The 14,285-nt window shown below is 39.5% G+C and overlaps 2 protein-coding genes across 11 annotated transcripts in view; both read right to left on the reverse strand.

The window, feature by feature from the left end:
* The window catches only part of sptbn2 (spectrin, beta, non-erythrocytic 2), a 43,264-nt gene extending 36,469 nt beyond the window's left edge, over positions 1–6,795 (reverse strand). For 3 of the 4 annotated variants that reach the window (XM_058086165.2, XM_058086163.2, XM_058086162.2), the window contains exon 1: positions 6,387–6,795. The gene's annotated coding sequence lies outside the window, so the exon portion shown is untranslated. Of the gene's footprint in view, positions 1–5,739; positions 5,757–6,386 lie in introns of those variants that run through there. The other variant, XM_078787741.1, reaches the window with a different exon arrangement.
* Positions 6,796–13,075: 6,280 nt separating this feature from the next.
* The window catches only part of ltbp3 (latent transforming growth factor beta binding protein 3), a 60,566-nt gene continuing 59,356 nt past the window's right edge, over positions 13,076–14,285 (reverse strand). For all 7 annotated transcript variants that reach the window (XM_078787885.1, XM_078787883.1, XM_078787886.1 and 4 more), the window contains one exon: positions 13,076–13,852. In XM_078787885.1, the coding sequence (XP_078644011.1) occupies positions 13,701–13,852 (152 nt within the window). In that variant the 3' untranslated portion in view covers positions 13,076–13,700. The remainder of the gene's footprint in view (positions 13,853–14,285) is intronic.

A 14,285-nucleotide genomic window follows, 5' to 3' on the forward strand; every position in this document is an offset into this window, starting at 1 on the left:
TGTTTACAGGGATGTTGTAATAAAAGTGTCTGTTAAGAGGACATTTGTTTACAGAAATGCTGCACTAATATATTCTCGATGGTAAGACAGATTGTGTTAAAGTGGTTTATATTTACATTTTAAGATATCTGTTTTTCTCTTTAATAGTATCATAAATTGATTTCCTGACCAAGATAATTGATAATCGCTGTTACCCGGAGGTTAACCGCAAAAATGTTTATGTCCAAATGCCTACCTAATTCATGACGCAACAAAAAATTAAACAAGTGCACACATGGAACACATAATGTGTGTATTGAATTACACAAAAATTACAAAAAAGTACAAAATAATATTGTTTTGCATATTACTGTGGTGAGACCAATCATGTTGTTTGGTCTAGAAACAGTGCCACTGAGGAAAAAGACAGGAAGCAGAACTGGAAGTAGCAGAAATGAGGATGCTGAGGTTCTCATTGGGAGTGACCAGGATGGATAGGATCAGGAATGAGAAAAGCCAAAAGACAAAAAAGAAGCGTGTCCTTTTTGATAACCTCATAGATTGTGTGTTCCATATGTTGTTGTTGGTTACACTGTGAGTGAGTTAGGCATTTGAGTTGATAAGCTCTTGTTGGTTTGTAATGTGTGATTAAGGCCATAACTATAATTCTCATTCACTGCAAAGCATACCTGCTCAAGCAAGTTGAAGTTTGCCTCTGATACTTTCTGTGCAACCCCAACTTTACCAATGTAGGGCAAATGAGATGGTCTTTCTACCAATAAACAATGTAATTATGATGATTATACACACACACTAGTGGATTTTCCAAACAATTTGTTTTATTACAAATGCTGAATTGTGAATATCCACCATACTAAATATATTTAAGGGTAACTTTAATAGTTGAAAACAAAACACTGCAGTCAGGACACTTAGAAATCAATCAAGAGTAATCAGTTTGCTTCAATTTTGCATGATGGGCAAAAAGAAGGGTAGACAGCGATGGCATAATTATGGACTTTTAAAAAGTGAAGCCAAAAAAAGGATGCCTTAGATTGCATTTTTTTATAATGACCAGTGAGTTGGGGTTGAAAAATAAAAGCTCATCAGTTCAATAACATTATTTTGGTCTGTCTCTTGCACCGGGCAGCAAAATACAGCATAGATCCCTAATTGTATTGCAAGGAGAGTCACATGGAGCATTATCCTGAAAGTAAACTTCAATATTGTCGAGCCAAGTAAAACATTCTAGCTATAAAAAAATAAAACAAAAGCTTGAAAATCTTATTAGCGGGAGATTAAGGAGTGGCTGGGAATAGGAACTAAAGGCAGGGATTAGTGAAGAAGACGTCACAGCACCTCCCCTTCACCACATTACCCCCCCAACTTTTCACATCACATTCTACTGACCATGTCACAGTACTTGATAGATTTCATTCAGCATAGCTTTTATGGTTAGCATATATATTATCAATTGGAATTAGAAAAAAAAAGGTGAAAGGAACCCGCACACCCATCAGAGTGATCAAGTCTATTAAATGTGTCTGTGGGAGTGACTAATGGTGGGCGTCTGGAGGAGCAATGAAGTGAAGGGAGGCAAATAGAGGGCAATCCTGTCCTTGTTACAAGTATGGAGGGGGCTCGCTCAGTGGCTGTGTTAATCTCCCCTCAATGGATCAGACAAACAATCCTTTGACCTACTATGATACAACCCATTGCTCATCCTCCCTCGCACACACACATGCCGTATTTATGGTATAACCCTAACCCAACCACCCACCCACCCCCAAACACACACGACGGACTGACCTACAACACTTCACAATCGCCACTACCACACACTGCCTGGAAAAGCCACAGTCTATCCGCCCACTCAGCATGACACCGTATACTGGAGTGATTTGACACACAATGAGGATCTGTTCAACACTGCCAATCACACAAGCCGCCATACTACAGCCGGCAAATAGTGACTATCAGCTGTGCAGGATCCAAATGAAAACCTTCTAGGGGTATCAGGTGCACACCCTTAAGCTAATGCAGTGTCTTGTCGATATAGCTCATTTATATTGTAAAGATAAGAAAAAGCATGGACGGTCAGACAGGCAGATGCTCAATAAAACAGGGGGGGGCATAAAAGGGGATCCCCTTTGGGATTAAGTCGCAAATTTGAGACAAAAGCCATGTTCAGAATGTGACTGTGATATATCAATTGCAGCAAACCTCAACTAATTCAAGTTTAATCATTAAAATACATGTTTTTTTATTTTATCTTTTATTATTTGAACAAAGACATGATGCTGTAATGGTCCTTCTCCAAAGAGGAAGTGGGCCATCAGGCGGTGCCCTAGGGGCTAAACCTCAGCTTCTGACCTGACAGACGCGTGTCAGCCTATTGTGCGGTGCCGCGAGTTGAAAGCAGAGCAGAGCCAGCAGCGTGGCGGGCAGCGCCACCATTCTTTCCGTCTCCCTCTTTGTCACCCACTCCTTGTCCACCTCCCCCACCTCTCTGTGAGCTGGTTCTCTACGCCCAGCTGGTCTGTTTGTCAATGTACTACGTTAATCAGGACCGGAGTAAATGAGAAATTCAGCCTCCAATCAGTCGCCTGCAGGGAATAACATGGTCTGTGTACATTGGCCAACCATGCAGGCACTGCCCAACAGTGGACTATAGTACACTACATCACAGCAGCAACCTGGCATATTTCAGTGACAAATGGGCAGCGTGTAATGGACAAATGTGGAAGGACAATTCAGTACTTATCGTGGCAACCATACACATGGTGACGCTTTAAGCATTCTAATTTAAGTTGTTTTTATCAAGGACATACACAGTTGTAAACACCAGTAAAAATGTCCCAATCTTGACGTTTTCTAGAGTTTCATCTTTCAGTATGACAATGACCCCAAGCCAAAAGTAACACATTAAGTGACACAACTGAGGGGTGAGTGAAAGACAGCTTACACAAAGTGGGAGTGATTTTGCACAGAAGAGTGGGCAAATATTGCCAGAACTTGCCCTATTGTACTGTACTATAAATATAATGCAATGGAATCTCAATGAGTGTACTCCCCAGCAAGCATATTTTGTCTCAGTTTGTTTACATTTCACGATTTGTGATATGGCGTACATCTTTCTCATCACATTATTAATACACTACCATCTTTGTCAACTATCAAATGTCCTAGCAAGGTAGAAGTGTTCCTTTATCCCTTTTTGTTCGTCATTTAGAAGCATTAAGCAATTCAAATTGCTTTCTGCGTATGAAGCTATTATTAGTTAAAAAGTCATATATAGTTTTCTCGTCACTATTAGGCATCAGAAATAACTTGATATTACTATTTTTAGATATTACCTTCATTAAGTCAGCCATGGATGAAGCGTCTGATAGGACATTGTGAAAAAAAGTTCTCCTCCCATTCCATGTGGCAGTGGTACGTTTTTGGCTTTTACTTTGTCCTTCTTTGTAGAAAAATTCAATTGGAGGCTAAGCAGTTAGCTCCGTACATAGTTATTGTTAAAGCAGCGGCTGTCTCTTATGTCACTTCAGGGGTCCCGTAGTGTGCAATGTGGTGTAAACAAAGCTATCAGTATTGTTGGAGTGTACGTCTATATATGGCAGATTAATGTTAGGCTGCCTGTCCTGTATATCAATCAAATGACAAACGAGTGTGGATGCATTCAGTCAGAGTACGTTTTAGTTTCAGTTTCAGAATTGTCTTGAAGCAGCCATCAGAGGCACTGCTGATTCTGACTCAGTTATTTCGTTCTCCACAGAAGAAGAATGTGACAATGGGAAGCTGAGCTACAGCTTTCAAACACGCCAGATTCGGTTTCCGCCATAAATTTTTGCCAATATTTTGCTTTGTCTTGGTTATCATACAATATTACGTGTGCAAACTAGTCACTTTGACCTGTACTGTATCATTCCGCAAAGTCGAGTCCCCATCTAAGTACCTCACTGTCCATGCATTTTTTGAGTGCCACTTTTAAATAACCCACCACGGGACCAAAGAAAGTTGCAAGTTCCCACACATTGATAAAGTACAGTTGTAAAAATATAAACAATGGAAGCAAATATTATTTGACACTACAGATGGTGATCTACTGTTAGCTCACCAGCTACAGGTTGTTGACCTCCGCTTTAGGCAATGCTACACTAACAAGGAAACAGGAGCTCCGAACACTCAAAAGGAAATTGTCCCACCCCAAATGTAGCCAAATGCTCACCCCCTAAATTCCATGTAAGAATGTCAGACCGTAACAGACTACAACAAATAGGACCACTCACAGAAAACCAAACGTCATCTTTCATTTAGACACTGCAAAGACAGCACGCACAGAGAGTTTAAATACACATTTCTACCCTCCCTGCACACACAATGAAAAGTCTCCCTAAAACCAAAAAGCTTCTGCCAACAAACGGCCCAGTACAATAAAGGAGTCAGCAGAGAGTTGGGACAGTTGTTCGGTGCCTTTCCTGTTTGTAGCGATGAAGCAGCCAGAGGCATATAAGCATCAGAGGCCCCTCCACAGGCTGCTGATCCTGGTCTAAATGCACTGCTGAATAGGACAGCAGGCTCTTTTGTTGACCTGTAGCATCACATTCATCAAACATTCAAGCGAGCGTGCCCTCCGCACGCAGACACAGACACAGACATGTCACTTTGATTTCCACAAAACAAGCTTTGTATACGGAATAATAGAAACATATTAGTTTCTCTATTGCATCAGTGAAATCATGCGGCATGAAAAGGAAACGTGACAAAAGTGACACTACAAGGGGAATAATCAATAGCTTAAATAATTCAAGCTTTCAATGTGACCCATGATGGTTTAATCACAATGTGCTGTTCTACTTGACAAATACGTTCTCGAAAAAAATTGCTTCCCACTCATAACATTAAAATGAGATACTTCCTACTCCTTCTCTTTGGTACTTAACATTCCAGATTACAGTAAATAAGGGAGCATCTTCAAATATAGTTGATTATATTTGGTGCTTTCGGAATTACATGCGAGTGAAAACCCAAAGTATTACACAAGAATAAAGACTCCCAAAGCTTTTTGTTGTATCACACCTTTTCAGCCACATATCCTGAGGGACTTGGTAAATTATTTAGCACACTGGCCGCCTTCCATCTTGCAACTAAGCATGCCTCAAGTCAGACAGAATTCCCTCATGAGCACTGATTTATTGTTCTGGGATCGGGGTTGAACATGTCGCCCTCTGGTGGCAATCTTCAGTTTTGACTGAAAAAAAGCATGATGGGAAATGTGTAAAATTCCAGGAATTACCCAGAATAAAATAGTTTTTTTATTTTATTTTTACATTTAAATAATGATTTACAGACGTATAAATAATATACTGGTCTAGTTTGAAATGCTTTACATGCAATGAATGATGTGCCATACAATGCATTGCAAAGTGCAAACAGCCCTTACTATAAAAAGAAGTCATGGTAGGCAATGTAAATCAACGTTCTGTCACATGACTCATAAGCAATGCAGAGAAAAGGGCACAAGTGGTAAATGTTTGCCATATAAGAGGTGGAAAGGGGGGGATTAAATGTAACCCATAAACGCATGCAGCTTGCATCAAAACATAAATTATATGTAGGAGTGGGGATGATGCATTAAAAACCACTAACATACAATATTAAAGACTATTCATTATGTGGGAACCAAACTGGTGTGGGCCAGAAAAGCCATTAAAAGTCATCAATATGCATAAGCTTTATATTATGTTGGTCACCCACCTTCATGTACGTTGCCACGGTAGTTTTCTCCAGGAAAGTTTATCTATCCAGATACTATAGTTCGTCTCTGAGCTCTGACATAAACGTATATGACGTCTAATTGAATGCACATAGGGGTTGCATTCATGCTGCCATGGCTCTCGTTGTAGGCCAGGCTGCATAAATCCCTATGCTGTCATAAAGGCGAACAGAAAGCATGCCAGAGTGGGAATTTAGACCATATAGTGAAGAAACAGAATGCGAGACAAACAATGAGCTATCTACTGCTTTAGTGCAGTGTGTTGTTTGTAGGGCTCCACAGGCTGTACGTGAACGCAGCATGCATTTTGGACTGTGGCAGGCATTGACATGGATTCAAACAAAGGCGTCCTGATTGATGGCTACCACCAACTACACATTCACACACTTCTCGGCCAAGCAGCTAACATACTATGATTACAAATAACGACGAGAAATGTCCATAAGAGTGTAAAAATATATCCATATGAGCGACGATCCAGTGAAGCTATACGTTGGGTTGGAATGCTAATAGCGGCTAACATCAGTCACCTGAATGATATCACACTCCTCTCTTATTAGCTTTGTTATTGGTGATTAAATCATAAAGACAGTGATGATAACTGAAAAGGGGTGAAAAAGACACTTACCTTTTGTTTTGTCTTCCGTTAGGATATTAATTCAACCCTAGCGAATACATATGACATTTAAGTCGACATCAAAATGTGCCAGTAAGCTAATTCAGATGATAACAGTTTTTTTTTAAAATCCCAGGTGATGCTAATAATGCTCCGCCGTTACATCCGCATCATCGAAAAAAAAAAAACATTTCACCCCCGCCTCTGCTAACCATTCACCGTGTTACAAAAGCGGCAAAAAAAATGGCCTTTTCGGAATCGAGTCGTCCGATAAGAGGGAAGCAGGTACCAGGCGGATATCCGCAGCAGCAGTAGCCGAGCATCCGACGCTCCGCCCGGGTAGAACCTCACTCACACTCCCGCTGCCTGCCTTGCCTGCTGAACGCACTCCTGTGATAGGAAGAAAGAAAAAGTGGACGAGGTGCTGCTGCTAGTGGGGGAGTGTGTGTGTGTGTGTGTGTGTGTGTGTGTGTGTGTGTTTGAGAGAGAGTGTGAGTGGGTGGGTGCTGCTGACCCTTCCTGGGCACATGCAAAGCAGCGTGTACATATTATTCAGTCAGTATTGTAGAAGAGAAGCACAATGGCAGTGTATGGTGCTGTCCCTGGTGCTAAAAGCAAAAGCATGGAACCATATTGTCACGTTATTCATTTTAGGACACGAATTTAGGACACAGGAGTCCTAAATCCTTTTGCACGGCTTGAAACCCTGGTTAGCATGTTCATTCATTCACAATCAGACACAATCAAACCGTATATATATAAAAAAATGCAACTTCTGAGTTAGAAAAATAAATGAAAGTTATAATAAAATAAATTCCAAGCAGTTTTCATGTTAAGAAATGCCAGAAAAATGTAATATACAGTCATAAAATGATAGAAGAATCCCTTATATTTATACCTGTGGCTTATTGAGAGGAAGAAGTAGACATGTCAAGAGAACACATACGTACATAAATAAGACCACTATACTGCCTAGTTATTACTGTCACTTCCATAGGAGCACATCCTTTTACATGCTCTTCAGTCATGGTTGACACCAAAAGTGCGCCCATATGGGTGGGTGTTTCTCCTCTCTCAGGACCTTTTTATGATTTTCACTTCCAGGGTGATGGCTTTTCTTTTCCTTGGTGCACCCTCCTTACGTTTGGAGAAACATAATGATGTGCTAAGAGTCAATAAAAAATAAGCAATGTTAAATAAGGCATACATTGCATTCTTGTAGTGTGTTGTATCCAGTTCTCAAGTGAGTTTTTTGAGTGTTTACTGTCCAACATTAAGTTCTTTAATAATTCATGAAAGCATATTCGTAATGTGAATAATCCCAAATGGATTTTGAACAAGTGCCATACGGTGGTCTAGTTGTTAGCACATTAGCCTTACAGCCTGGAGAACCAGGCTTGAGGTGTTTGCTTGTTGTTCTTGTGCTGTGTAGGTTACGCTACAACATCCCAAAAACATGCAGAGGTTAATTGGAGACTAAATTGTGATCATCTTCATATTAAGAGCAGAAGGCTTGGCAGAGAGTCATGGATGTACAGTACTAGTCCAAAAAGTTTCTCAAAGCTGGTCCTCGGGTTACAATGTTTTGTTTTTTTGTGGTTACATACATGTGTCATTTAGGAAGTTATTTTGATCTGTAAACACAAAACTCGCTGAAGAACTAGTTACATTGGAAGAATACACTAAGTATTCTACATTCCTCTTAAAGGGCTCCACACACGGGAAGTGGCAAATGACTGCAACTGGAGAAACTCATCGCCAACGCTTAGAAAACTGCACATTGGAAAAGACGAGAGGCTGTGGCAGCGTGCTCACACCTAGAGCAAATTAGGAGTCTCCCACGGTTTTGATTGATTGTCAGATTTGGAGGGAATCTGAGGGTATCAAAGTAGTTCAGAGTAGGAAAAACGGACGGTTTTGCTAGTATTCCATGTAAACTTATGTAAACTTACCTGCTATGTTTACTCTGTTTCGCTTGTTCCGTGGCTGCATGGTGAATCACGATAATCAATATGTTACGCAGGTTCCATAAAAAATTAATGTAGTACACTCGACTGTAGCAACCATCATTAAGGCTAAAAATGGTATTTTAACGTCTACCCATGAATTGAGAGGTTGACAAGGAGCTGGTCAATCAACAATCTCTTTATATCAAAGACAAAAAAGGCTATTGTGAGCCCCAACCACGACAAAACAACATCAGCAAACTCAACTGTCCACTTTAAACATCCTCCTCAACCCGTACCCTAACATTCACAGTCAGGAAATCACAAAACACTACACTTACTTGCCAGGTTGCTACAGTATCCTTGAGCATGTTAAAGGATCTAATCCTGAGAAAGTGATAGTAATAACTAGGCATGAAATGGAAACTTGCATTCTTGTATTAAGTGTTAATTTAGGTATAATTCAGCTGTAAGAGCTCAACTTACAAACATGCAACCTATTTTAGGGTCTAAGCCCTCCATAGGAGGCCCAAGTTCAATATTTGTGGAATTCTATGTTTTCATGTCCAACGGTGGCCCTCTCCATTATGTAGTATGGGTGGAGCTGCGGTGAGGACTTGGCGGGTCTCCTTGGGAGGGCAAATTGCATCCTATTCATTACAAGCAGTTTGTGGTCGTGAAAAAGGGTAGTAGTATAGTTTGTTGTAGCGGGAAATGAGTCTTGACAGCAGGATATTAATTCCATATAGTCATTCATTCGTTCATTTTCTACCGCTTTTCCTCACGAGGATGGCGGTGGTGCTGGAGCCTATCCCAGCTGTCTTCGGGCAAGACGTGGGGTACACCCTGGACTGGTCGCCAGCCACTCACAGGGCACATATAGACAAACAACCATTCACACTCACATTCATACCTATGGACAATTTGGAGTCACCAATTAACCTAGCATGAATTTTGGAATGTCGGAGGAAGCCGGAGTCCTCGGAGAAAGCCCACGCATGCACGGGGAGAACATGCAAACTCCACACAGAGATGGCCGAGGGTGGAATTGAACCCTGGTCTCCTAGCTGTGAGGTCTGCTTGCTAACCACTCATCCTCAGTGCAGCCCAATTCCATATAGTTTATAATGTATTTTGACTTTGATTTGAAATTAAATTAAATTAAATTAAATTAAATTAAATTAAATTAAATTAAATTAAATTAAAACCAATGATAGCTGTAAAGAGAGCATCCAGTAAAAAAAAAAACATGGCCCATTTCAGTACATGTATCAACATTTATAGCACACACCCAGCATGTTTACGCTCCTGAGCCCAGACCCCACCCCTGCGCCCAGACCCCACACCACATGCAGGGATCTCATCCCCAATCCACTGTGACAAAGGGAAAGAGCTGAGTGTAGAATATAAGGCTGCCACTGGCTGCCAGAGTGTGTCCAGCACAGTGCTTTCTGCAGATTGCAGCAGTTTGAGCTAAACCCCCCTGTGTCTGCTCTCTATAGACTGGACCTGGACGGGTGGGGTCATCGTTGGTGCGTGCGGCACCGAGGGAGGAGTCGGGGTGGGCAGGCATGCGTTTGGCAAAGTTGGTGTGACTGTGCTTTACACATGGTTGGACTTGATCTCTGTTCTTATTTTCCACAGTGTGGGACTGATATTACCAGCCTTAAAGCTGAATCATATGACTTCAGTCAAGGAGAGGTAAAGGAGGGGGCGGCCTGTGGGCTGCCCTTTAATATTGTCATCTGACAAGAAGTATAAGCGAGATTACTGTGGAGAGGAGACCCGATCAAATGTGTATTATACCACATTGCAAATGTTATATATATATATATATATATATATATATATATATATATATACAGTATGTGAGGAAGAAATGATTGCAGTTTATCCTCACAAGGGTCGCGGGCATGCTGGAGCCTATCCCAGCTGTCTTCGGGCGAGAGGCGGGGTACACCCTGGACTGGTCGCCAGCCAATCAGTGTCAGCCAGCAATTTGGAGTTCAAATGTGTGATGATAACCATAGAATCCAAAAATATTTGCATATTCAGGAATCAATATTTTATGCAGCCTACCGATCTTCCATGAGTGAGATCAGTTGATACCGATCAATTAGACTAAAAATGTAAAATGTCAATGTATTCCTTATTCTAAGGGTCCTAACAGGCAGAGGACCCAAAATTAGGTCATTTGTTTAGCCTTCTGACTGTGATGCACACGCAGGCGTTGACTATGTTAGCTGGTATGTTAGCCGTTTCATTGACTGTTGCTGCACCGTGAGTCTTACCATACCACCAAACTCACCATAGTAATAGTAAAATATACAAACTTTTTCAGTGCTTTGGTTCCGATTTTCTACAATAAAAGCTCTGATAAAACATTCCACTGTTCTCAAATATCTAATTTTTATTTTTCTGCACAAAATAAGATGAAAAATAAACAAATCCAGAATAAAGAAAATCAATCAATCAGTAATAAATAAATATCATAATAATAATCATAAAACAGCAAATAATAAAAACTTAAGAAACCACATATAGTTGATGGGTAGACAAATTATTTTTTTCAGATTAAAATGAACAAAGCATTATTAGAGCCCTGTAGACATGACAAAACACGACTATAGTCACATTTATACTCTTTTTATTTACAACATATTGCGCAACTGCAGGGTCTTGAGACACATGCTAACTCGCAAACTAGAGATCTAGCGACCTAAACGGTAGCCTTCAAGTTATTTCCTTTAAACTTAAAAAAGCCAAAAACTTACCACTTCCACACGGATAGGAAGGATAACTATTAACAGTTATTTAACCTTTAACATGAACATTAATCAAACGTAATAATTTTTTTCTGGGTACATGATACCATACAGCATCCATATCAAACTTGGGCCGCACTAACATTAAACTTTCATATCAAGGCGGGGGCCTCAAACTAGTGTCCTGCGGGCCACATTTGGCCCGCGGGCCGCGTGTTTGAGACCCCTGGTAAAGTGTTTGTTCTTCAAACGCCATATTAAATTCAAGCTATGAATGTCACTTTTCTTGGAAATGTTGATCCAAAATGGGAGGCGAACATCAACGTCAAGCTAGGAGGAGGGCTTGAAAGGGCCGTGTGTCAAAAATATACATTATCTCAATTACATTTTCACTATTCACTAGTGGTCCCGGATCGTAACCACAGTGAAAATATTGGATCTACGGTATTTCTCTTGTGTCTCACTGCCATGTTGTCTCTTCAGTCGCTATAACAGCCAAATTGAATATGGTGTAATAGTCTTGAGGTAATTTGCATAATTAAAATCAGTGAAACAAAGACAAAGATCATGGAAAAAGTCATTCCAAACTACACGATTTAAATAGAAGCCATTACAAACAATTGCTTTTTCCTTGAGAGCAGAGGTTTATGTTTACACACGGGACTGATGGAAAACTTTTGCAATGTCATTGCTCGCAATGTTTGTCCCCCATCTTCCACAATAGCAGCAGAACACCTACTTAAGTTGAGCAGATGCAGTATGGAGGGTTACTCTCCGGGCAGTTTGACCCACTAAAATGTATTTATAGCCTCTCACCACCTTTTGAGTCATTTGAAAAGGCCAGCTATATGCTATTTCTGTTCTAATTGTTGCTCAGCCATTTCTTTCTCTCTCACGCCCTCTTTCTTAGCCGCCTAAACTGGTTGCTCAAGGTCACTCTTCCGTTCTAGATTTAAATGACATAATGCTTTGACAGAATGAAACCAGGACGAGGAGCTATGGTGCCATAGCAACATGGCTTCCTGAGGAGCAGGATGAGGAGCATCATCTTCACGTCGGGACCCGCATGGGTGCAAACAGCTTACCTTACGACACGATACGTACCTTCCGTCACTCGGTAGGAGAAGTTAATCCATTCAGTGATGGAGAACCGCACTGCATTACGCAGAGAGCGTTTGAGGGTGGAAAAATGGACCATTATACATCACAAATACATATACAGTTATTTATGAAAATGGCAAACATCTGTATTTATTCACAATGCAATGTTTGTCATTTTTATTATTCCTGCATTTTTTTAATAAGTTATTACTAATCATATATTCTGTATTTATTTATTCACTATTCAATGTTTATATCATTCTTTATTTCTGTATTTTAGCATTTTATACATAATTGACCATATATTGTGTTTATTCACTATAAAATGTCCTTTTTTAAATTGCCCAATTTATTTTTGTAATTATTTAATAGGTCATTGATCATATACTCTGTATTTATTCACTATACAATATTTCTGTCATTTTTTATTCATCAATTTATTTTTGTCATTATTTAATAGGTTTTTAATCATATATTCTGTATTTATTTATTCACTATACAATATTTCTGTCATTTTCTATTCATCAATTTATTTCTTTCATTATTTAGTAGGTTTTTAATCATATATTCTGTATTTATTTATTCACTATACAATATTTCATTATATGTCATTTTTAATTCCTCAATTTATATTTTTAAGTTATTTTAAGTTATTATTTCCGTTTATTCCCGTATGTATTATTGTATTGTTCTTATTTATTATTCAATCCGTTATAACTGACCATATATATATATATGCAATACGTAACAGAAAACGTCTCAAAATTCAGTTTTTCTGAGAATAGGGGAGAGAATAGGGAATACTGTGGATAGAACTGTGGAATGCTGTGGAATGCTGTGGAATGCCAAAGCATGTCCTCAAACCCATCGAAACACAACAGTATACAAATAGGTTGAAATATATATTTTTTTAATTCAATTCTTATCTTAAAAAGTTGTCAAAATGGTTTGATGCAGCAAAACATTGTTGACGTTCCAAAGTCAGCTACAGTTGGCAAACATTCCCATGTGTTGCTAAGTGCATGGTCTTTATTTCTAGCTTAAAGTTTACTTAGGTGCACGTGTCAAATACACAAACTTCACGTCTCTCATATTTTACATCAACGAAAAAAATGGACAGCAAACTCTCAAATCCACAAACTGTACAATAACACAAAATCAACAATCTGCGTTGGAATAACACAATTGGAAGGAGGGAATTTAGACTTAAATATTAATGAATGTGGACGAAGAATTAAAGAAGGACACCAGAACCTTTGGCTTCCGTACAATGTACAAATCTCAAATGGGCTGAGCAATAATGAGCGAGAAATAATTAATTACAAAAACATTTCATTAACAAACACACATTTGTCATTGTTTTATGTAAAATAGGGCTGAAAATAGTATGACTGCGCATACACGGTTGTGTGTTGTGATTTCAAAGACGAAGGCGAATATATACAGCATGTGCACAGTGCTTGAGTGTGTGTGTGTTGCATACAAATGGATAAATAAGAGCAAAGTCTGAATGATTATTGGGTTCTGCGACGGACGCATATGTTTGGCCTGCGTGTGGCCACAAAGCCATGTTTGCAGTAGCACTTGTATGAGCCCGCCGTGTTCACACAGCGAGCATTCTTGCACGGATTCATGCGAATCCCTGGTTCTGCACACTCGTCGATGTCTGGGGGAGGGAAATGCAGAAACAAACACTGAAGCTGTGTTTCCATCAAGTGAAATGTTTGTGTGTGTCATTGCCATATAGAGCTACAAATGTTTGCATCAAAAGAGACACAACTGACCAATGAATGGTGGGTATGTGATATGCAATAAGAGATGCAATGCAACTGACCAATCACAAGTTCTAAGTAATTAACACATACACTGATGAATGTTTGATTAAAGGGGACCGATTATGCTCTTTTTGGCCTTTTGAATTGAGTTGTGGATTCCTATAGAGCACCTACACACAATAACCAGCAAAGAAAGCTTTTTAGAACTTCCAGAATCAGCACCTACAGTAGTCTAGTAGTCAAGTCTCGTTATATCGATATTGGTTATAACGAATTACTACTTATTAAGATACTATTCAAATTTCTAGTCTTTTATGATATAAT

The sequence above is a fragment of the Doryrhamphus excisus genome, linkage group LG21 (genome assembly GCF_037039965.1).
Source record: "Doryrhamphus excisus strain RoL-2023G ecotype Guam linkage group LG21, RoL_Dexc_Guam_v1.1, whole genome shotgun sequence".
In the NCBI taxonomy this organism is placed as follows: domain Eukaryota; kingdom Metazoa; phylum Chordata; class Actinopteri; order Syngnathiformes; family Syngnathidae; genus Doryrhamphus; species Doryrhamphus excisus.